Source organism: Anomalospiza imberbis, chromosome 1 (genome assembly GCF_031753505.1).
Source record: "Anomalospiza imberbis isolate Cuckoo-Finch-1a 21T00152 chromosome 1, ASM3175350v1, whole genome shotgun sequence".
NCBI classification, from domain to species: domain Eukaryota; kingdom Metazoa; phylum Chordata; class Aves; order Passeriformes; family Viduidae; genus Anomalospiza; species Anomalospiza imberbis.
In genome coordinates, this window is record NC_089681.1 from 106,300,027 (window position 1) to 106,323,571 (window position 23,545).

The following is a 23,545-nucleotide window of genomic DNA, read 5'->3' on the forward strand; positions in this document are numbered from 1 at the left end:
TTTGGAAAAGAGATGTTCCATCCCTCTGATTGTTGCTGTGGAGCTTCTCTGGATCTGCTCTAACAGGTCCAGGTCTTCCCTGTGACAAGGACTCCAGATCTGCAAGCAGCAGTTCTCACAAGGGGGGGGTCTCACAAGGGAGACCCTGATGGTCACACTGCTTTTGATGCAGACCAGGACACACTTGACCTTCCAGGCTGTGAGCATAAATTGTTGCCTCACATCCAGCTTTTCATCCATGAGAACACCCAAGTTCTTCTCCATAGGGTTCTTCTCAATGAGTTTATCTCCCCATCAGTGTTCATTCATCTGGGATTGCCCAGACACATATGCAGAACCTTGCACTTGGACTTGCTGAACTTCGTCAGGTTCCCATGGGCCCACTTCTCAAGCTTGTCCAGGTGCCTCTGGATGGCATCCCATCCTGTCAATCACACCACACAGCTTTGTGTCATCTGCAAACTTGCTGAGGATGCACTCAATCCCACTGCCTAGACCATTGATAAAGATATTGAAGAGCACTGGCCCCAAGACAAAGACACCACTTGTCACCAGCCTCCACCTGGACATAGAGCCATTGACCGCAACTCTCCTGCTGCATCCATCCAGCCAGTTCCTTATCCAGCAAATAGTATATCCAGCAAATCCACATCTCTCCTGTTTGGAGTTAAAGACGCCATGTGGGCCCATGTCAAACCATCCGACACTGCCTGCCGTAGGTGTCCCAGACAGCACTGGGCTGATAAGCACAACCTGTCCAGGTCCCTCAGGCTATCTCCCAGAGGCAGGCACCTTAGAGAAACCTAGGTAGATGATATCCATTCACTGTCCTTTGTCAACCACTGCAGTAACTCCATCACAGAAAGCCACCAGATTGGTTAGATAGGATTTGCCCTTAGTGAAGCCGTGCCTTAACATTGCTTCCAGGATGATCTGCCCCATAATTTTCCCAGGCACAGACAAGAAGCTCACTAGTCTGTAGTTAGTTCCCCAGATCTTCCTCTCTACTCTTATTATAATTAGTAGAGGTGTTTCCCTTCTTCCAGTTACCAGGACTTTGCCTGACTGCTATGATTTTTCAAATACAATGGAGAGTGTCTTTGCAACAACATCAGGCAGTTCCCCCAGGACCCTGAGATGCATGTCATCAGGCCCCACAGACTTGTGGCTATTCAGTTTCATCAAGTAGTCCCAAACCTGCTCTTTGCTTACAGCAGGAGGAACTTGGGTCTCCCAACCCCCACTAGATGTTCAGGGACTTGAGAGATGTGGGAAACCTGACTGCCAGTGAAGACTGAGGCAAAAAACTCATTAAGTACCTCAGTCTTCTCCATATCTGTTGTTACCAGTTCTCTGTCATTTATTGGCCTCCTTGGCCTTTCTTTTCTGACATTGTACACTTACAGGATAGCTCTTTGTTATTTTTCACATCCCTCCCCAATTCCTGTTCCTTCAGTGCTTTGACTTTCTCGATCCCATCCCTACACATCTGAAAGATATCCCTGTACTCTCCCCAGATCACCTGTCTTCTGTTTCCACTGGCTGCACATTTCTTTCTTACTTCTCAGTTTGAGGACTAGATCCTTGTTCATCCATGCTGGTGTCTGCCCTACCTTGCTTGATTTCTCACACATTGGGATGGAGAATTTTGTGCTCTAAGTGACAGCTCTGGTCAGCTACTTTGTCCCTAAGGACAGTTTTTCAGGGCATCTCATTCACCAACTCCTTAGATATCTGGAAGTTCACTCTTCCAAAGCTCAGGGTCCTGACTTTACTTCTTGCCAAGACCATGCTCCTTGAGATCACAAACTCAGCCAGGCAGGATTGCAACAGCCCAGGCTGCCTCCAAACTTAATCTCTCTAATGAGCTCTTCATCTTAAACTATGAGCTTAAGCCAAATACCAGATCATTGGTATTTGACTCATAAAGACTCAGAACATACTACAGATGTGAAAATAGAAAATACTTTCCAAGATAATTTAAGCTATCAGCAAACATCACTTCATATAATGACAGTAGAATTCTTAGCAGAGCAGTCTCTGGTGGCATAATTGCATGATGCCATAATAGTACAACCTAACCTTATAAAACTTATGGGATGAATGGGTTTATATAAAGTAAAATTTTTGTAAAGCTGAGTATTCACCATAAGTAAAGGTGCAACATAAATCTTAAAGATATATGCTTTTTCACCTTCATTTTCTTAATAAAGGAAAAAAAGACAGCTTAAGGTAGAGTACCCTCAAGGTCTTTAAATTTTATATCTGAAGTAAACCATGAAGTTTACAATATGTTAATTACTTAAGGGCTGTGACATTTTGTGGCTAGGTTAAGAGTTCACTTGGTTGAAAACCAGGGTTCAGCACTACTGACTCATGATTTTATCATGAATCATCCTTTCTAAAATGACCCATATGCTAGAATTGGAGCACTGGGTGACAAACTCAACTTACAGCTCTAAGACCATGAGGAACAGCTCAGAAATCTGAAAAGGAGATATGCATTCTAAACAGCAAAGGCAGTGTCTTAAAGTTAAGTTCAACTTTTGAAAATCTAGACTAACAATACTGGGTTTTTTAAATATAAAATTAATAGCTGATCTTTATACGTCCCTTCTTGATAGTTTCTTGTTTTCATTTTAGCATCAGTGTTTACAGACAGCAAGGAACAAACATATTGCTAAAGCAGCAAAGAAATGTAAAGATCTGCATTATAATCCTTTGCCACAGATTTTAAAGTTCTAAGTCACAATCAACTCTGCCTACACTATGCTTGAATTCTACATTTTCATCTTTGTAGGTGTTTTCCATTTACTATTTTTAAACATTTCCATTAGCTTTGTTTAGAATTCTAGCTAAACTTATAAGGGATTTCATAGTTATTTCTCACACCCCTGAGCCAGTAACAGTTCTGCTGAAAGAATCAATTTCATTTCACCTTTTTGCTAACATTCTACAATCACCAGAATACATTTTGTTTCGATCAATAAGACTCTTAGCTATAGAGGTTTTCAGAAAGTGCTTTTGTGCTTTCTATACCTCACTAAGTGTTGCAGTAAATACACCTGTAGAATCAGCTCAAGAATAAATGCAGCTTTAGAAATGCTGACCGGTAAATGTTGTAAGAGAACCATCTAGTGGTGACAACCACAATTCACACTCTGCTATTTTTAAGAAAAATGTACAGTTAATCTATGCAAGCCACTGGCCAACTTCTCAGTCTTTGGGATTTTTATTCTACAGCTTTAATAGCTTCTTTAACTTAGGTTTCAACTTTCTATTATGAGAATAAATGAGTTTGTTGGTTTTTCATCTGTTCCTGTTATGAGAGCATTTGTCTCAATTCTTCTGCATGTGAAAATCGCTCATAGATCAAATCATTAATCTGACACCAGCAAGTATGAAATTTAGAAACAAGGCTACAAAATCAGTTTCTTTACTTCACAATATTCCCCATAGAGAAAACACTAATATTTTTTTTTCTTACTATAAGAGACAAAAAAATCAACACTTGAGAAGTGAAAGTTGTACATTTTATGTTTTACATCTCCATCAGATTTCAGCCAAAGAGATGTGCTGTCAAATAGACCAAAATATTATTAAGGGTCTAAGCTTGCCCTAAACTAGCAGGGACAGAACAACAAAATCTTACATTGAAGAAAGCTGAATGAGAATGCAATACACACCTAGCAATGTTTTTTTATGTATTTTGAACACATGAAACAACTCCAGAGAGATTAAAATTATCAAATCATAGAATAGTTTGGGTTGGAAGGGTTCTTTAAAGGTCATCTAGTCCAAACCTCCCCCACAATGAGGAGGGACATCTTCTAGACCAGGTTGCTCAGAACCCCATCCAATCTGACCTGAAGTGTTTTACTACTCTCGTTGTAAAAAAATTTCCTCCTTATATCGAGGTGAGGCTGACAGGTCACTACTTCCTGGGGGGTCCTTTCCAGCCCTTTTAAAATGCATTCAGTGTTCCTCTTTTTCCAGTAACCCTGGACTTCACCTGCTGCCATGACTTCTCAAAAACCACGGAGACTGGCAACTACATCAGACAATTCTGTCAGGACTCTGGGATGCCTCTCAGTCAGGTCCCATAGACTTAGGTTCCTCAGGTGGTCATGAAACCAATCTCTCCTTGCAGTGGGTGAGACCTTGTTCCCCTACTACCCCTCAGAAGACAGATTAGAAGTGAAGACTGAGGCAAAAAAGTTGATGAGTTCCTCAGCCTTCCACTCATCCACTCTTGCCAGTTTGCCAGTGTTGTGTCCTTTGACCTTCCTTTGGCTAATGTACCTGCAGAAACCTTTCTTGTTGTTCTTTGCACCCCTCAGCAAGTTCATCTCCATCTGTACTTTGGCTTTTCTGACCCGATCCCTACTTAACCAGACAGCATCCCTATATTCTTCCCAGGTCCCCTCTCCCTGTCTCCACTGGCTATGCATTTCCTTCTTGCCCTTTAGCTTGACCAGCAGGTCTCAACTCAGGCATCAGTCCATCTCTTGCCTTCCTTTCCCAATTTCTCACTCCTGGGGATCCTGAGCTCTTGCACTCTATGGAAGGCATCCTCAAAGATTGGCCATTTTCTGACACCTTGTCCCTGAGGGCAGTTTCACAGGGGTTGGTCTAACTCCTTGAAGAGTGGGAATTTTGCTTGCCTGAAGTTCAAGGTCCTGACTTCACTTTTCACCTGTCCCCTACCCCTCAGGACAGCAAACTCAATCTTTTTTTTTTTCTTTTGTTAGTGTTAAATCCTATGGCTGAGTAGAATGCACTGCTTTACCACCAAAGGTATAGGATTAAGAGCTCCATAAAAAGAAAAAAAACATAACCTTCAGCAAGAGAAATCTGAGCAAGACTGAGCAACTTCATAGATCAAGTTCTCTGTGTCACCTCCTACAGCATTCTTTGCTTACTCAAATGAAAAATCATGTTCCTGGTGGACTGACATTCACCCTCCTCCCCAACACTCCCACAGCATGCTTCCCGTGTATGCATGCTTTCCTCCTTCTGTTCAACTGCCATTCTCCTGCATCTGCTTCAGTAGTTCTGTGAACATGACCTGTGAAGGGCTTCTGTCACTCTCACATTGTTTCAAAGTCAATGCTTGAGTATAGCAGTAAGACACATATTAGTCACAGTAGTAACAGACTGCAAGAAATGCAAATCCTCTCCCTGTATTTTCTTATTCTACTTCCAGACTGTGGTGCACAAGGCTGACTGTTAGCAAAGCAAGCTCATTGCTGCAGGCTTACAGCACCACCATTAATTAACCTCTACTGAAGGCGAGAGACACTGTGAGCAGATGCCTGAAAAGAATTCCAGAGAAGCCTGTGGAAGGCTGATGGTTGAAAAAAAAAAAAAAAAAAAAAAAACACATACACATTTATTTACTTACAGACTCTCAATGGCACACCAGAACATCTGCCAAACACAGATACACATAGACAGCATGGCAGGCTAGACCAGGACAGGCATTTGTTTCCTAAAATTAACAGCAATTGCTGTCCTTTCTGGTTCACCCTGGCTGGTCTTGTGAGATGGAAATAAAACCACAATAGTGTCCCTCATAAGCCTCAAGGACAGAACAAGATATTCAAGATGATGCTTTAAAAAAGTGAAATATATTCACTGCAAAAGGTTTGGGCAAGATTAAAAGCATATACTTCCTAAGAAATCTAGTCAGATAGTCCAGGAAAGCCACATAAAAAGAACATTCACACCAGGATATCTATCAAAAAAAAAAAAAAAGAAAATTCCCTCATTTCCCAAAAAGAACTTTCCCCAGTGTCCATTTTGACAATTTCTCTGATGTTTCAACACATGCCTTACTAGCCTCCTATCAGGTAACTGAACGTTCACTATAATTTTCCTAGATTTTAGTCTTAAACAGAAAGCATCTTGATCTTACAATATGAATATGTATTATTCATTACATAACATAAGCCCCTGCCTTCTTTGATTATTTATGACTTGAGATCGTTCTTTGTCCGACAGCAAAAAACACACATATGTGAACTGGAACATGGTGAAGAAAATGGAAAAGGTAATTAGCATAACATGCTAACACAGAGAACTCAGGAAAGTCTACAGAACTTACCAGAATTCCTTCTGCTATTCTTGCTGCTTTGTCAGGATTGGCCCTCATTTTGACCATCCTAGGTGTTGAAAAGTGTTTGGCTTGCTGAGTAGGTTCTATGGTAAACATTACCTCCTGTCTCTCTAGCTTGCAAAGACACCTTCTCCATCAGATTACTTGCTTCCACCACAGCTCATGAGACAGGTCTGGCATCAAGACTGAGCTAGTAGTCAGACCTCTACTTAGACCTCCATGGTAAACAAACATGCATGTCAAAAATCCAGAGAATTTCTTCTACAGAACTGCATGGTGGTACATGTTTACTTGTTTTATTGTTTCTGAACTGGTCCAGACACTCACAACAGTTAACTATTCCCTATACATTTGTTACTGCAACTCCACTGTAGAATGTCAGAGAACATCATTCCCTGTTCTCAGATTTAGGAACCTCTGTATTGTCATTCTGCTTTTAACAGGAATATGCCCATACCATATACACTCACTCCTCAAGATACTCATAGCCCTTATTCCTTCTCACCCACATGAGCTGACCATTTTCCCCAAGGTAGCTGTAAGAAATTAACAGGTGAAAATCTCTTCAATTAGTGAAGATTTTGGTCAGCTGAATTCAAGCCCAGGAACAAGCCTGAGTTTGAGTTAAGACATTGTAGCACTATTACTGGAAGGTTATTACAGACACAGAACTGAGGGCCTGTCTACTTACATTTGCCATATTGATGCAGGAGACTTTCTGCCTCAGAACGTGACTTATCACTCTGCCAACAGTTTAGTGACACTATTTTTGTTGATGACTGCCACCCCCCAAATATTTTTGGGCAATCTTTACTTCTGAAGAAAAGGAGATGTTATGCAAAGCCAATCTAAATGCTTCCAAATCACAGCACAAAAACAAGCCCACAAGTTCAAAAAATACTGATACCTATTAAACTCATTCAAATCTACCAACACAACATAATTATTATTGTCCACTGTTCTATTTTCCCAATCTAAATTTAAGTAGTTTTTTAGAACATTACATATTACATTACATTATATGCATTACATAGCTTTCAAGACACTTGATACCTTAGGTTCAGCAAAAGAAGATGTGAACTTTTTAACTTGGCCAGGATAAGCAAGCGCAGAAAAGTAAAATAGAATTAAAGCACAGTATAAAACAATTCTTTTTAGATGTTGAAGAGCCTTGGTGCATAAGGAAAGAGTCAGGAATTTCGTCACATTTTTTAAAATCAGTATTATTCTTGTAAACTCATATCCAGTTCAAAATGTGAGAAAACAGCTACTCTGCATTTCATATTTTTCACTCAATTCAACTTGAGTTATTTTCAATATGCATCATATAAAAAGTATCATCATGAATAGAATGATGTTTTTCCTCTAGACAACAGCATCATGCTGCCTTTCAAAATTCAGTTAAACAACTAATGATAAAGAATATACAAGGAGCTTACCTTTTACACCACCAAATGGGCCATAAGTCATATTACAAGCAGTTCTCTGAAGATTGTGCTCATACATCAGTTTAATCTGATACTGGTTCCCATGCTCCACATTCCCCTGAGTTCCTACAAAAACCCAAAGGGTAAATATTTACTAATTTGATACACACACTGTGGAAGAAGTAAAGGGGTATCAGTGTAAATAACCTGAAGAAAATACAACTTAATTTCTAGTGATTTCTGAGATATGTAGGCTTACACTGCTGCTTTCTGAAAAAAAAAATCACCAAGCTACAAAACTCCTAGAAGTCAGAACCAGAAATAAGGTCTCATTATACTACACATGGTATAAAGACCTCACAAAAGGCTAAGATTTTATTATATAAACGTATTTTTTGTGTTGAACACACCGCTAAGATCAGAAAAAAAGCTTTGACTCCCCCTGCTCAAAGGGGCATCCTTATGATTCACTAGCTATTTGGTAAATATACTATATCCAACAACCAGCTTCAGCTGCAATAGTCTTTGTTGCAAATTAAGCTGTAGCTGGTCATTAGCTCCAATTTGACAAAGCTGTGTTTAAGGCACACTTACCACTTGCCTTTACTTTGCCTGAAATTGAAAGGAGTGATTAGAAATGCAAAGATAAAAGACAAACATATGGTAACAAAAATAATTTTGTAATATGTGTCACATTCTTTGAAAAGGCCTGCATGAATTTTAACTCCCTGACTCCTTCAAGCAACTAACAGAAAATAGAGTCTTTCTAAAGAAACTGAAGTTCCTCTTTCGAGAATCAAGTTTTTCCTGAATCCCCTGAAGAAAGTAAAGTTCATTACATAAAGTAATACTTAAGGACTAATATTAGCAAACAAAAAAAAAAGTAAACAAACAAAATCCTCTGAGAAAGTCACATCAGTTGGGAAAAAGGTGTTTTGCACTAAATCCTACCACAGCTTTAATTATACAAATATTATTCCAACAACAACTTAAACAACATCCTATGAAAGATTTGTAGCTTATGCTAACCTTCTAGGCAATTTCTCCAAACAAATCAAACACAGTTTTAAACAATCACCCCTAAAGCAGGCCCACATTAGGGAAAAGACTGGAATAGACATGAGGGGAAAAAAGCCTGCTGAGTAGTAACTAGATAATCAGCAACATTTCAGGATAAACAAGTTAGAAAGTAATCAGTCTGTGTATATTGACTGCAATACAATATTAAGGCCATACTTTAGTCAGCCCTGAAGGATCCTTTCATTTGTCAAAAGAAGCAGCATAATGATTTTTATTATGAATAACAGATATGGTAACATGTATAAAGTAAGTAAAGATTCCACTATATGAAAGTGTAATTTGCCTTAAAAGCATAAAGAAGTAATGACAGTTATTTCTCACAGGAGCTAGTCTGAGAGTACCCATTCAGATGACAGAAATTACCATTAAAGCATGAATGCTTACAGATTAGTATGAAAAGTCTACATGCTCTTGTAATGAAAATAATCACAGAGTGTCTCCCTGCATGGAGAAAATAAACAACACTATGCTGTCTATTGAATTTTGAAGATGGGTGTTCCATTAATAGATCTCTTAAATCTGTGCTTTGCTCTGAGCATATAGAAGAAAAAAAAATCAAAGTACAGAATATGTATTTCATGACTGGGCATTTCACATACACAGAGAATACATAATGTATAATTTCCAGCCAAAGGCTACAGAAGAAAGAGGATTTAAGACAAAACACAGAGGTTTCACCTTCTTACCAGTATTAACCTCCTGTCTTCTCATGGGCTACCTTACCAATGTTCTGGCTTTCTAAAAATTATCTGGACTTCTGAGTTCAGAAAGAATCGTAATTCCTTATTTTTAAAGAGATGAGTAGGTTGGCATTATAAACAATTTGTTCATTAGCACGTTGAACAATAACACCAATTCATAAAACCATAATGAGAACTAGCTGCTCACAATCACTGCTAACCACAGATCATCACACATATCACAGCATCTCAGGCACGGAGCAGATCATCAACCCTGTGCTAAACCCAATTACTAATGTCTCCTCTTCATACATGGGCTTGAGTGAAAGAACATGACTGCAAATCTTCAATGATGATGAGCAAACACTGTATATACCAAGTTTAACATTAACCTAATCCAAACTTTAGAATACACTTAAAATTACTGGAAAGCTTGGATCTGTAAACTAACCTGAAACAGCATACACACAGAGTTTTCGGCAATGCAACACAGCCAGATGAAGTCCTTCAGTACCACTGTAAAGAACAGTATAAAAACCATCATTTTCAGATAAATACAAATAGAATTCATACAGGATAAAAATTCAATAAACATGTTGAAATTGCTCTCATGTGTAGGCCAAATGCAAAGGTTTGGGTGTTAGATGCTAGCATAAAAACTCAGAAGTACTGATGTTCCTAAATTCATGCTCAAGTGATTGGAATTAATTTCAAAATCAAAATGAATCCTGTAAGGACATATTTGAGCTTCAAATATGAAGAGCAACCCAACTATTTTCCCAGTTTAGTTTGAAACTCATTTGAAATAAGGTGCTGTTAATCCTTCATGGAGGGACAATATGCAGATCATCCCTCCAAACAAGCATTATTCAGCAATATCAGACACTACTATTTTTTTAAACCCACTTTTGTACTAGCTGCAGGGAACCTTCAAACTCTCACATTCCTCTTCCTCCAAACACAAATAGTATTTCTAGCAAAGTACTTGTCCTGTTAATACAGAAAATGTTTTAGCTCATTTCACAGAGTAAGATATTATCATTCCTGCAAAGGGTCACTCCATGAGTACTTGACTCTGATCTCAGAGCACAAATCTTCTCCATGGTTAATACAGGTTTTACTTTCATTTTTAAATAAGGTTCATGCTACAGTATTAGAAGTTCATTTCAAAATTAAAATGAATCCTTCAAGAATTAATTTCTAAAATAAAGTTCTCTTAAGCAGATTCTCTTACAGCCAATTAACTATGAGGTGTTTGCCTTAGAGTCACAGTATTTCTCCTCTACCTGGGGCCACTTGTTTCTACTAAATTCATTGGAATTAAGGATCTTCTATCGTCTATCAAACAGGAAATAATTGACCATATTACATCCTAGACCATAACAAGTTAGTCAAGTATTCTTAACATCTTAAAAGATAACTTTAAGTTTTTCCTGTTCTACATACTTCTAAAAATTCTATAACTACTTGGAAGATTATCCTCTATATATACCTGAAGTAAAAATTCTCTTATATGAAGATGATTCAAGAAGCAGATCAAATGCATATTATAAGATTCATAGATGCGATTAATAGCTGGCCATCTAGAAACTGAAAACTCACCCTCCAAAGCAAAGGAAGAAAATCACATCTAAGATTTAAATAAACAGCACCATAGCCTGCCATTTACTTACGAAACAAACTTTCCCACTTCCACCTGCAATATTGGTTCTCGCAACTGCACTTCCAAGAGCAAGTCTTCAGGTTGTACTTCATCTCCAGGTTTCACAGGATGTGGATTAAAGATTCGGAGATATCCCTTATAACTACCCACAATAACTTTATCTAAAAAACAAATAAACAAACAAAAACAACACATAGGATACTACACAATACAATAGCAGGCACATGTGGAATTCAATTTGCTGCAGAGTGCTTCAAATAATACCCTAAAAAGATAGAATACTGACATAATTAATGTTCATTATGCTCTGTCTTCTAGTCTAACTTTAGTGATTACAATTTTTGCAGATACGTGGATATCTGTCAGCACCAGTGATGGCAGCAATAGGGTTAAGTGTTTATGGGTAAGAATCAGGGAAAAGGCCAATGAAGCAGATATCATGGTTGGAGTTTGTTACAGACCACCCAACAAGGACAAAGAGGCAATGAAATATTCTACAAGCAGCTTGAAGAAGTCTCACAATCACCAGCCCTTGCTCTCATGGAAGACTTCAAGTTACCAGATGTCTGCTGAAAATACAACACAGCAGAAAGGAACTGTCTAGGAGATTTCTGGAGTGTATGAAAGATAATTGCCTTACACGACTAGGGAAGGTGCCCCACTGGATTTCCTGTTTGTGAACAGAGAAGGATTTGTAGGTGATATGATGGTTGGAGGCTGTAGTGGGCACAGCGATCACAAAATTTTATTTTCAATTCTTAGAGAAGGAAGGAGGGGAAACAGCAGACCTGCTCTCATGGACTTCCTGAGGGCAGATTTTCACCCATTTAGGAGACTGGTTGACAGAGTCCCTTGGAAGGCAGTTCTGAAGGGCAAAGGGGCCCAGGAAGGTTGGACATTTGTAACAAAGTCTTAAAAGGTACACGACCAGGCCATCCTCGTGTGCCAAAAGACAAGTTTGCAGGGAAGAACACCATTCTGGCTGCACAGAGCTTTGGCTGGAATTCAGGAAAAGGAGAAGATATGACCTTTGATAGAAGGGGGAGCTGAATCAGGGGGGCTGAATCTGCTGAATCGTAAGGTTATGCAGTAAGAAAATTACAAGGGCCAAAATCCAACTAGAACTTAATCTAGCTACTGCCATAAAAGACTAAAAACATTTCTGTCAATATATCAGCAACAAAAAGATGGCCAAGGAGAATCTCTATTTTTCATTGGATATGGGAGGAAACATAATAACAAAGGATGAGGAAAAGCCTGAGGTACTTAGTACTGCCTTTGTCTAAGTCTTCAACAGAGCAACAGTAGTTCTCTGGGTACCCCGCCCCTGAGCTGGAAGACAGGAACAGGGAGCAGAATGAGGCCCCCATAATGCAAGGGGATATGGTCAGAATTCTGCTACATCACTTAGACACAAACACAAGTCTACGGGGCCAGACGGGATCCACCCAGGAACACTGAGAGTAGAAGTGCTCACCAAGCCACTCTCCATCATTTATTATCAGTCCTGACTGACCAAGGAGCTTCCAGTTGACTGGAAGCTAGCAAATGTGATGCCCATCTACACAAATGGTCAGGAGGAAGATCCAGGGAACTATAGGCCAGTCAGCCTGACCTCGGTATCAGGGAGAGTCATGGAGCATATCATCTTTAGTGCCATCACTCAGCTTGTATGGGACAACCAGGGGATCATTTCAGAACCTCAGCAAGCGGGGTTCTGAAATGTAGGTTCTGTTCTACCAAGCTGATCTCCTTCTATGACAAGGTGACCATCTTAATGGAAAAAAGACATGGATGTTGTCTACCTCAACTTTAGTAAACCTTTGACAGCATTTCCCACAGCATTCTCCTGGAGAAACTGGATAGTCACAGTTTAGACAGCTGTATTGCTTGCTGGGTACAAAAGTGGCAGGGTGGCTGAGCCCAGAGAGTGGTGGTGAATTGAGTTACATCCAGCTGGTGACCAGTCACGAGTGACATTCCCCAGCTCAGTACTGGGTCCAGTTTTGTTTACCATCTTTATCAACAACCTGGATGAGGGGATCAAGTGCACCCTCAATAAGTTTGTTGATGACACCAAGTTGGGTGGGAGGGTTATCTGCTGGAGGGTAAGACAGCTCTATGGCAGAATCTGGACAGGCGGGAACAATGGGTTGAGGCCAATCACATGAGGTCCAACAAGGCCAAGTGCCAGGTCATTCACTTCAGTCACAACAACCCCTTGCAGCACAACAGGCTTGGGGAAAAGTGGCTGGAAAGATACCCAACAGAAAAGTACCTAGAGTGATGGTTGACAGCAGCTGGAACATGAACCAGCATGTGCCCAGGTGGTCAAGAAGGCCAGTGGCATCCTGACTTGTATCAGAAAGTGCGTGGTCAGAGAAGTATTGCCCCTCTGCATTCAGCACTGGTGAGGTTGCATCTCAAATACTGTATTCAGTTTTTAGGCCCCTCACTACAAGAAAGTCATGAAGGTGGTAAAGCATGGCCAGAGAAGGGCAACAAAGCTAGTGAACGGCTTAGAGGTGCACCAGGGGCTGTAAAACCTAGATGGGATATTAGGAAAAATTTCACCAAAAGGGTTTTGAAGCATTGGAAGAGACTGCCAGGGGAAGTGGCTGAATCACCACCCTTGGTGTTATTTAAAAGACAGGCAAAAACAAAATTCCAAGGTGAGCATGATATCATAAAGACACCAAGAATTTATTCATTTTTAAAAATACACAAAACCCCTCCCTGACAGCAAAGATCATTTCACATCATTAAAGACTACACAGAAACGCAGGGTTTAGTCAAGCAGAGTCATTTACTTCCCAGATCAAAAGAGTTGTTTATTTGTTTTTTTTTTTAATTCTTAACTTTTTAGCTCTCACCTTCCTTTTTTCTCTCCTTAGGTTTTTACAAGTCACAATGTGTTTGCTCCCATGACTAACTGAAAATTCTTTATTTTAAAAATATCTACCACTGAGGGAATAAGACTTGAGAGAATTTACTAGTGAACACAAGCAAGAATTAACATATTTAGCAGCATACAAATATAAAAAGAGAGCACCAAATTTGTCTTTTTAAGCCTACAAGGACACATTGAAGATAGCAGACCTAAAACTAACTAGCCAACTAGCCTGGCTATCAAGCTTTCACCATCCATTGGTCAAAGCAATCCTATAACTGTGTGGCGTAAAAGCCAGTAATTTTAATTCTGAATTTACCTTGTCCACTGCCACTATTATCAACATCAGCAACACACAGACAGCCTTGGTCAAATTCTTCCTTTTCTCCAAGTATGGTGGACCACCAGTCTCTAGCTTTAAACAAGGACATTCTTCTTTACTGAAAAGGAAACAAACCATTGTTAAAGTTTATACTAATGCATGCAATTGTTTATACAAAAAACTTTTTCTTTATTAGCAACAGGTTTCCTTAAGGATATTACATCTCTCAGTTTCACATTGCACTAGTGTGAGCTAAATAAATGTTAATTCCAGGTGTCTGAAGTTTCTGGTTATACAGTTCAGAAAACAACCTCAGGAATCTTACAGTCATTAGTTGAATTAGATGTTATAGACACTGCTAGTTATATGAAGAAAATGTAACAAAATAACAGACTTAAAAACTGCTAAATGCTAAATGCCTTCTGTTACAAGCACTAAGTAATAAATTTTCAAAGCCACAGAACTGAGTTCTCTTCTCTTACCAAGTAGTACCAGCAAAAACAAAAACAAAAATTCTGATGCAAGTCTTCTGCAAGAGAAATTATTTTTAGACAAGTAAATGGAGACATAAACAGACAACATCAAAACTTCCACCGCATAATCTCCCTGAAGATGCTCCAGTGACATGACTAAAGAACTCGGTCATACAGGGCACAAATCAGCTTTTCTGCTCCCTACCTGATGCTATTTTAAGAAGGGGGGATGGAAGGAGCGAGGAGACTAATCCCTTTGCGGGCAGCTTGACAATAACATTATCCTAGTTCAAAACTCACAGCTCCGTGCCTATGGACCCGGACACACTCGAGCCCACAGCCCGCACAGGAGGCGAGGGGCTGCCATGCACCGGCAGCTCCAGCGGGAAGAAGGGCAAAAGCCGGGATTCGGAACAAACGCAGCCTGCAAGCCCGCGCCTTTCCTCTTTCAAGGAAGTCAAGTCCGACAAACAAAACCACGTATTTTCCACCTTTTTCCCGTCGCTATGCCCGCTAGGCAACCTGCTGCCGCCGAGTGCGGGCTGGCACAGCGCAGCCCTCCACACACACCCTCTCACTCCCTCCTGCTCTCCTTCAGAGAGTCCCTGAGCAGCACACACAGCACCTACACCGAGCCTGGGACACGGACACACACATACGGACACACATCCCCGCGGAGGGGGAGAAGGGAGACGGAGCCCGGCGGGGGCTTACTTGGGCGGGAGGCGACAGCTCCCTGACACAGCGCAGTCCGAGCCGCCCCGGGGCGGCAGCCCCGCTCCCCCACAAGAGCTCCTCGCTGAGTCGCGGCCCGAGGCGAGGCACAGAGCAGCAGGGCTACAGGCGCATTCCCACCGCCGCCGCCGCCATCTCCAGCATCCTCCTCTCCCCGCCGCCGGCACCAACCGCTCACCGCCCCACGCCCCGCCCAGGGGAGAGCTTGGGAAATGTAGTTTGGGAAGCGGCGCCATGGGCCGTTGGGCTCTCTCACTTCTTCCTGTATTAGGGGGGAAGAGCAAAGAAGAGAAATATTACTTTTGTATTTTCTGAGAGAAGAAAAAATAAAAACAACCAACCCTAAGGACTCGATGCCTTGTTCTTTTTCTTCTTCAAACCTCTCACAGGAACCTCTTACTCTCGAGGCGCCCAGCTCCACCCGTGCATCCACCCTTTCCCTCCCCCTTCCCCCTGTGGCGTGGTACGGCCGGCGAGGGGCCGGGACGGCGGGGCGCGTGCGGCGCCGTCGTTGCCGACCGGCGGTCGGTCAGGGGCCCCCGCCGGGATCCCGCTCCTTCGCCCACACCGAAGGGCGCAGCCGCGCTTCGCCGCAGCGGCTCCCGGCGCCCCGGGAACTACTATCATGGACAGGACCGCCGTGGCCAAGATGGGAGCGGTGGCGAGCGCCAGCGTGTGCGCGCTGGTGGGCGGGGTGGTGCTGGCGCAGTACATCTTCACCATGAAGAAGAAGACGGGTAAGAAGACCAAGATCATCGAGATGGTACGTGGTAAGAGGCCGAGAGTCCCTCGGCCCCCAGACGCACGCCCTTCTCCTTGTCCTTCTCCTGCGGCCGGCGGCTCCCCACGGCCGCTCCCGGGGAGCCGGGCGGATATCCCGAGGGGCTGTCTGGAGGGGCAGAGGGGGGACCTTGAGCTCAGTTTGGGATTTCTGTAAGGACAGGCGCTGGAGGCTGGAGCAGCTGTTCCTTCCACCTCAGCGTGACCGACTAGCACGGAAAAGGTGCGTGTGGGAAGGGTCTGCGCCGTCCTGCCCTGTCCGGCCCTTATGTACCTGTAAGATACAAACGTACCCGTGGGTCTTGGTGGTAATTTACAAGCCTGCTTGCAATTTGTTTAAAAGCAAAATGGACACGCATACACACGTGTTCAACCATCTGTTGAAACTGGGAAGCGCAGTCTGTTCACGGTTACTATAAAAGGAAGATGGAGCTCGCTCTCTCTAGCTGCCCTTGTTAAACCTGTTGTTTAGGAAATTGTTTAAATATCTGCTTATAAATAACTGGGTCGTAAGAGATCTTACTTTGGACAACGTGCTGATTATGTGGAAGTCCGTCAAATTTTGTGATTTGGACACTGCCGTGCCAAAAAATTGAACTGAAATCGTCAAGGCACTTGATGTTAGCTAATGGGTATTTTGTGATGTCCCCTGCTGAATTTTACTGAAAGCTCTGATGAATTTTTATAATTACACGTGGAAGCAGATTTTAGTAAGAGCTAGGATTCTGTATGTAAATTGCGAGCTGCCTAAGTACTCACTTGGCCACGCATTGCCATGCCTGCCAGTGGAATTAATGCAGTGCAGTTTGTGATAACGTGGGTCCAAAGAAGAATTCTACTTTGAGTTTTTGCTAATTGTAGAGGCATCATTTACTGTTGAAAAAAAAAATACTGTTTCTAGTCATCAGCCATGTCATCTAACAATTAGGAGGGGAATTAGTTGTTTTTTAGTTTCTCCAAGCATTGTTCCAACAGCTTATGGGAGAGCAGAAAGTTTGGATTGCCACTTCAGCTACCACACATCCTTAGGTCTAAAGATGCAGGTCTTCTTTCTTAAGTAGTATTTTCAGTGGACACATGTATTCAGGCTGTGCAATTTCTTTGAAATATGTGAAACAGTTTTGTAAACTTCATACCAAGGCATTGAGTTTGTCAAGTATGGGCAAAAATGTGTACATGTGTTTTATATGAATATGCTGAATTCTGAAGAACTTTCTTTTATCCACCAATGCAGATTTGATTCAATGTTTGTCATTTACAAGACACTGTATCAGTTTTATTTTATGACAAGAGAGCTTTCTTTGAGCTGTGGTGGAGAAGATGCTTTTTCCAGTCTGTAACTTAGTGTAATTTAGGATGGTGGTAAGAAACAATATGCCTTATTGAGATGTATTTTCTTTCAATACCAGGCTTGTCTTCTGTGTTTGATTAGAATTATGGGATAGTTCTTGTATTTTCAGCAGATTCTTTTGGTTCAAATTTTCTTTGGGGAACATTACACTTTAGTTTTATATCCACATTAGATTCAGAATTACCTTGATGTATAATTTTTATCAAAAGCAGTAGGGAGCAGGCCTATTTGCACCTTAGTTGTATGAATGAAATTATTTCATTATAATCAACTACAGCAATTTTTTTTTCTTAGTCAAAACGAAGTTAGATGAATATAAAACCCAAGTATAAGTAAGAAATACAGCTGTCTTTAACTGCTAAAAATACAGGGACTTTTGCAAATCAAATAGAACATCTATAAGATAAGTTAATATCAAGGATTATGATGCCAAGAATGTTTATTGTGAAGAAAAGTGGAAAGGATTCTCAAACATTGTAGGAAAGTGTAACCCTCTTTCCTTGCTGAATAATGAAATCAAGTAATTCTTAAATATCTAGCTCACATTTCAGTAGATTAATTCCTTAAGCACACCAATTAGCCTGGTGGAAAAATTTAAGCTTAATGGAGACACCTTAGAATTACTATTCGATAAAAAAGGCTTAAATTTATAATTAAAATGTTAATATTGTGTCTTCATCCACAGTGTGTAGTTTGCAAACAGGGAGTTTCCCTTGGGCACTCATGAATGTAGACAGAGTTACTTCAGCTCCACTTCTGAAGTAACAGAGGCATTAATACTAATGGTCACATGACATTTCACTCTGTGTGGTTAGAAACAACCTTCTCTCCAAGCCTTCTGCTATTACTTTGTACAGCCTCGTTGCCAATTCTTTGAAACTGTGTAAGTGTTTACACAGTCAGGTGAAAGCAAAAGTTAGCCACAAGGTTGCTCACTGTAATTTAAAAAGATGGTTAACAATTAATTATATTTTCAGAGTAACTTCTTAGAAAATGTTTCCAGTCTATTTTAGAAAGAGATGAAACCTTATAGTAATGTTCAGTCTTTTGGATTCTTCAAGCCATGGACAAGTTTGCAATTAGGGTATGTATTCCTATACAGCAAATAGTTGTATTGACAATAGACTTCAATTTTTGATTACTTTTTGCTGAGCTTTTGATTAGCTCAGCAGAAAACAGGTTTTCACAAACCAGAGCGAAAGACATTGCCTAAATCTTTCAAAAAACATTCACCTGTAAGCAGTAGCCCAAATGAAATAAAATATGGAGTTAACATAAGAAAAAGCTTCTTAGAGGAGTAACAGTATCTTTTGTTGTCTGCTTCATGAATAAAGTTGTTAAAATCTTGGGGGTTTTTTTCAGCAGCTGTTCCTCGCTCTTTGGTTTTGGAGCTTTTTATTGTGCTTTTTTTTTTTCTTTTCTTAGAATAAGAAACATAATAGAGCTTGTTGAAAACAGAACAGGAGAATACCTTAAACTGAGACTTCCTCAGGTTTGTTTTCCAGAAAACTGGGCAAATGTGTAGTTACATTTGTCTATTTCTCCAATATGCCCCTGAAGTGAGAGTTGTAATTACATGAAAAAGAGACTTTGTATCAAAGTTCAGCAACAACAACTTAAAATCAACTTTAAAGCAATTTCTCTGTTTACTGGAAACATTTCAGCCACTCAGCTGTCTCTGAACAGTGCACTTTTTATTGTGTTAAAGAAGGAAAGAAATGTATGGATTTTTGTAGTATTAGAGTTTACCTGGAGGGAAATAAGGAAATTAATAAGAAGCAAGGTAACTGCTATTTATCTACTTGCCTAAGAAATAAAGGAACATATTCTGTGAGTGTAACTGTTAGAGGCGTTGGGGGGTGTATTTTTTTTTAATTATTATTTTCTTTACCTGGCAGTCTCTGGTGAGACTGTGTTCTTGTTTCATAGGGCATAAGAGCATTTGTGCCACAGTTGAAGATACAACTGGCAGCAATCACACACCACTTCTTTATTCTTGTCTTGTTGCTGGTAACTAGTTGTTATAGTAACTGTGACGTTACTCTGGCAGGTTGACCTCCCAGTAGAGTCAAAAGCAGAGGAGTAGGTAATGTGTACATAATGTGTATATACATATTCAGGAGTCCAAGTGGTTGGTATTTGCAACTCCTTCATATGTGCTTATGCCTATTCAGAGCTGAAGAAGAGTTTGAGATTGAGTAAACTGGAATCACTAAAAGGGAAATGGAAGGAAGATGGACTCCCTCTAATGAAGCCTTTGCAGGACACTGTCATTGTCTGGATGCGCTCAAGAGCCATGCAGTGATATGATCCATTTGGGAATAATACTGTTCAAAAGGAATGGTGCTGTGATGTATGAACCGAAGTAGTGAAAAGTGAAAGAACTCCTGAGACCTAATACCACTGCTACCTATTGACACGTGACCGAGAGCCCTTACGTTACTAGAGTATTACAATAATTTTTAGATTATTATTAACATTTTAAAACCCAGTTAAATTTGATATGAGTACTGGAGGTGCTGTATAACTATTTCTATAAACCCTGGGTTTTGTTTAGACTGTATTCTTCAATAGAAAAATCAATTGGTGGTGGTAGACACCAATTACTAAAACAAGGTTGTTTTGCCCACACACTGTTTGCAGAGATAATCGCAATATATGCCACCTAGATAATGCACGATACCAGGCTGCACTGTGCATCATATAAGTCACCTAACATGTGGCTTGTAAAGCAAGTTTTCACAGGGCAGGAAAAACCCTAAGGACAATGCATGTTGATACAACTTGGATACTAGTAACAGGTTTTATTCTCTCTGTAAAATAATTCAGTTGGAAAATTAGGAAATTTGTATCCCAGGAGAATAAAAATTCACTGAATTCTATTGTTTTCTTCTCTCATTGTCAAAATTATGTACATACTAGTATTTTATGTCATTTAGTATAGTAAGCTGATCCTGCAATGCAACTATGTGTTTCAGAAGTAGATTTTAATTTTCTGAAATTGCTGCTGCCTTTGTTTTTTTTTATTCAGTAGGTCTTACAAGAGATGGGCATGGGAAGATTAAATATACAATTCTGCATTAGTTTCTTTAGAACTCATTTATGCAATTTATAACAGTTATCAAAAACATACTGATGATCTGTACCTGAAAACTGAGTTCCAAGTTGTCAGTATAGACATGTCAGGATACAATATAAATTGTAGGTTTAGGCTCAGAAGAGCTTGTTTGCTGCTTTCTTTTATCTTTTGTATAAAGTCTTTCTCCAAGACAGAAAAGCAATCTTTCAGTTACTCATTCTGCTCTGAAATATATTTACCTTTGAATAAAGGCTTGCTATGTGTTAAGTAATATTTTTAGGTTATTTTTCTCCTGTTTGTGATAACTCATTTTTACCAGTTGAGGCTATAATGACATCTGTTCTATTAAACGCTTTACAGCTTAAAACCAATAGCAAATACTGGAAGTCTTAAACATGTTTACCTTTAACTGTCAAACAATATAAGCAGTAATAAGGGATTTTTTTTGTTTCTAGCCTGAATACGCATATCATTGCAAATCTGTTCATATTGTGAATTATAGTTGCATAGCATTCCAATCATACCATTCAGTCTTGAGTTAACAAGTCTTGAGTTAACAAGAACTACCAGCTTTTATAGAAAGTATCTAAACTGATGAATATAAGCATTTTAGAGATCCAGGGTATGGACCCATGCATCTGTAAGTAGGAGAATACTAGCGGTGAATTCAATAGCAATGTACCTGAAAATGTAAAAACATCACAATTTTTGTACGCCTGGACTGGAAACTTGCAAAATACCTGAACTTTTGCAGTTCTTTCTTTTAAAAAAGTCAAACAAAGAAACAAACAATAAATCGCACAAAAAATCCCACCACAGCCTTTTGCTTTTTATTCTCACTTGCATGAATTACATCCTACACGCAAAGTACATATTCTTTTCTGTGTTGGCTGGTTCAAGCCATCAGCCACCACTCTTCCCCCCATGTGTGCACACACAAGTGTATTTCGTGCAAGTGAACTACAGTGCACTCTTCACCTCCTCCAAGGGTTGTTACTGGGGAGAGTTTACGGAAAAATACTAGAAGAGAAGCAGACTTAGCTTTTATTGCTGTGCTTCGGTGCGTTTGCCAGAGAGTAATTGATTTTCACGGGGGGAGTTGGGGCTGGTTGAGCTGCGGCACACGGCTGGGAGCAGCAGGTGGCGCCGGCACGAGCCGTGTCTGAGGCGGTGGCCGCTGCTTTGGAAGGAACCTGTCCCCTGAGGGAATCCTGGCCCACGGCGATGGCTTCTCCCGGCCGCTGCCCCGCTGCGGTCAGGAGCGTTCAGCTGGAGCTGCTCCTGCTGCACCGGGCCCCAGCAGCAGCCACATCTCTGCTAAGCACAGGCTGAATTCAGGCTAAGCGCAGCTGAGAGGCAGGAACGCCTCACAGCCATTCTTCCTGGCTTCCTTTCCTAACCACCGTGCAGCGATGGAAGGCCAGATGAGACTGGGCAAGAGAGTCGTTGATATTGTCATGGAGGGTGTGCAAAATAAAAGCAGGGCATGAGTCCGACTGGCCTTCTTGCAGTCACAGCACTGTGCAGCAGCTGATCTGCAGCGACTGCTTCTTCCTGGGACACAGTCTTCATACAGCTCTTATCTTGACCAGTTGCTGGATGTCAGTCTCTTTCTGCCATCCAAAAGTCATCAATCACTAGAGGTCAGCTGCTGTAAAACATCAGAGAACTTATGACTGCAGTACACAACATTTTAGTTCAATGGCTATCATGCAGCAGCTTGACAGTGTGCCATTAAATTGGAGTCCTGTGGCTGTTTTCATAGTCAACTTTTTCTTAGGTTATTTGCGGGGAGCATCTGATGGTTCAAGAAAAAATAATCAGTGTCCATTAAAAGTCCACAGAATTTTTTTAAATTTGCCTAATCATCAAGAGTGCTTTATATAAATGCCAAAAAAAAGAGAAAGCATTTTTCAGTACAAGTGGACATATGTTTAAGATTGCAGCACAGAGGTCTAAGAAGACACCATGTTTAAATACTAAAAGTAACTACATTATTTTCATTCACTAATACCTTAAAATAATAGAGAATTGCACTGACTTAACTCAGAAAATAATTACAAAAATAATTTCAAATAACATTTCTCTAAATTATAGCAATAATACTTATTGCTGGAAGGAAATGTGGCTCCTACTTTCGTATATCTCAATCTTTTAAAAATTAATTAATTTAATTTATTTTATTTTGAAAGGTCTGGAGCAAAGCCCAGACTTGGACAATTAAGTGTCTGAATACAGACTTTCAGACTTCCTGAGTTGGGTTTACCACCAAGAAAATTCCCGTTCAAATGTGCTTGTTCTTACTTGTTTCCCACTCATTAACTGTCATTTCCTTCCTGCACTCCTTTATAAAGATTTGTTTGTCTGCTCTGCAAATTGGATCACTGAATAATCCAATTTTATTTGTGTTTTAGTTTTTTTTTAGGAGTTGTTTTGTTCCACCTTAATCTGAATGAATACCACTGAAATGTTCCATTAATCTTGTTCCCTTAAAGCTTTCCCTCTGTCAGAAACTTACTACTTATCAGACCAGAAATGTGATTTTTTTTCACTCAGCAGCTATTAGCACAACACTTACTATTATCAGCTGCATCTGCCTTTGCAGTGAGTATCACTGATGGGTAAGCCTCAGTTTGGTCTGCATGTTCCCATGGAAAAACTGTACGTGAAACTGAAGAGTAGCAATTAGCACAAAGCAGTAGCAGTATTGGTACTTTTGCAGTAGTAGAGTGCAAAGAACAGTAGTGGTAGTATTCGTTTTGAACACTTCCAGAAGGCAGAGATATAAGTACACAGAGATATAAGAAATATGGCATCCAAGTGCATCTTTGAATGGATCCAGCAGTGAGAAACACCCATAAACAATGAGATGTGGAGTCAAAACAATCCTTCATGCCTCAAGTCATAATGCTTCTGCCTGTTACCTTTAAAAAGAGTGTTTGGTAGT

The 23,545-nt window shown here is 40.4% G+C and overlaps 2 protein-coding genes across 13 annotated transcripts in view; one reads left to right on the top strand and one right to left on the bottom strand.

The window, feature by feature from the left end:
• The window catches only part of BBS9 (Bardet-Biedl syndrome 9), a 282,162-nt gene extending 266,292 nt beyond the window's left edge, over positions 1–15,870 (bottom strand). For 2 of the 8 annotated variants that reach the window (XM_068204070.1, XM_068204060.1), the window contains exons 1-5: positions 15,368–15,582; positions 14,178–14,298; positions 10,979–11,129; positions 9,757–9,821; positions 7,558–7,671 (exon numbers count right to left, since the gene is read on the bottom strand). In XM_068204070.1, coding sequence (XP_068060171.1) covers positions 7,558–7,671; positions 9,757–9,821; positions 10,979–11,129; positions 14,178–14,289 — 442 coding nt within the window. In that variant the 5' untranslated portion in view covers positions 14,290–14,298; positions 15,368–15,582. Of the gene's footprint in view, positions 1–7,557; positions 7,672–9,756; positions 9,822–10,978; positions 11,130–14,177; positions 14,299–15,312; positions 15,586–15,729 lie in introns of those variants that run through there. The other 6 variants (XM_068204038.1, XM_068204045.1, XM_068204028.1 and 3 more) reach the window with 6 other exon arrangements.
• The window catches only part of NT5C3A (5'-nucleotidase, cytosolic IIIA), a 32,307-nt gene continuing 24,632 nt past the window's right edge, over positions 15,871–23,545 (top strand). For 2 of the 5 annotated variants that reach the window (XM_068204106.1, XM_068204096.1), the window contains exon 1: positions 15,871–16,125. In XM_068204106.1, the coding sequence (XP_068060207.1) occupies positions 16,014–16,125 (112 nt within the window). In that variant the 5' untranslated portion in view covers positions 15,871–16,013. Of the gene's footprint in view, positions 16,152–23,545 lie in introns of all 5 variants that reach the window. The other 3 variants (XM_068204115.1, XM_068204152.1, XM_068204121.1) reach the window with 3 other exon arrangements.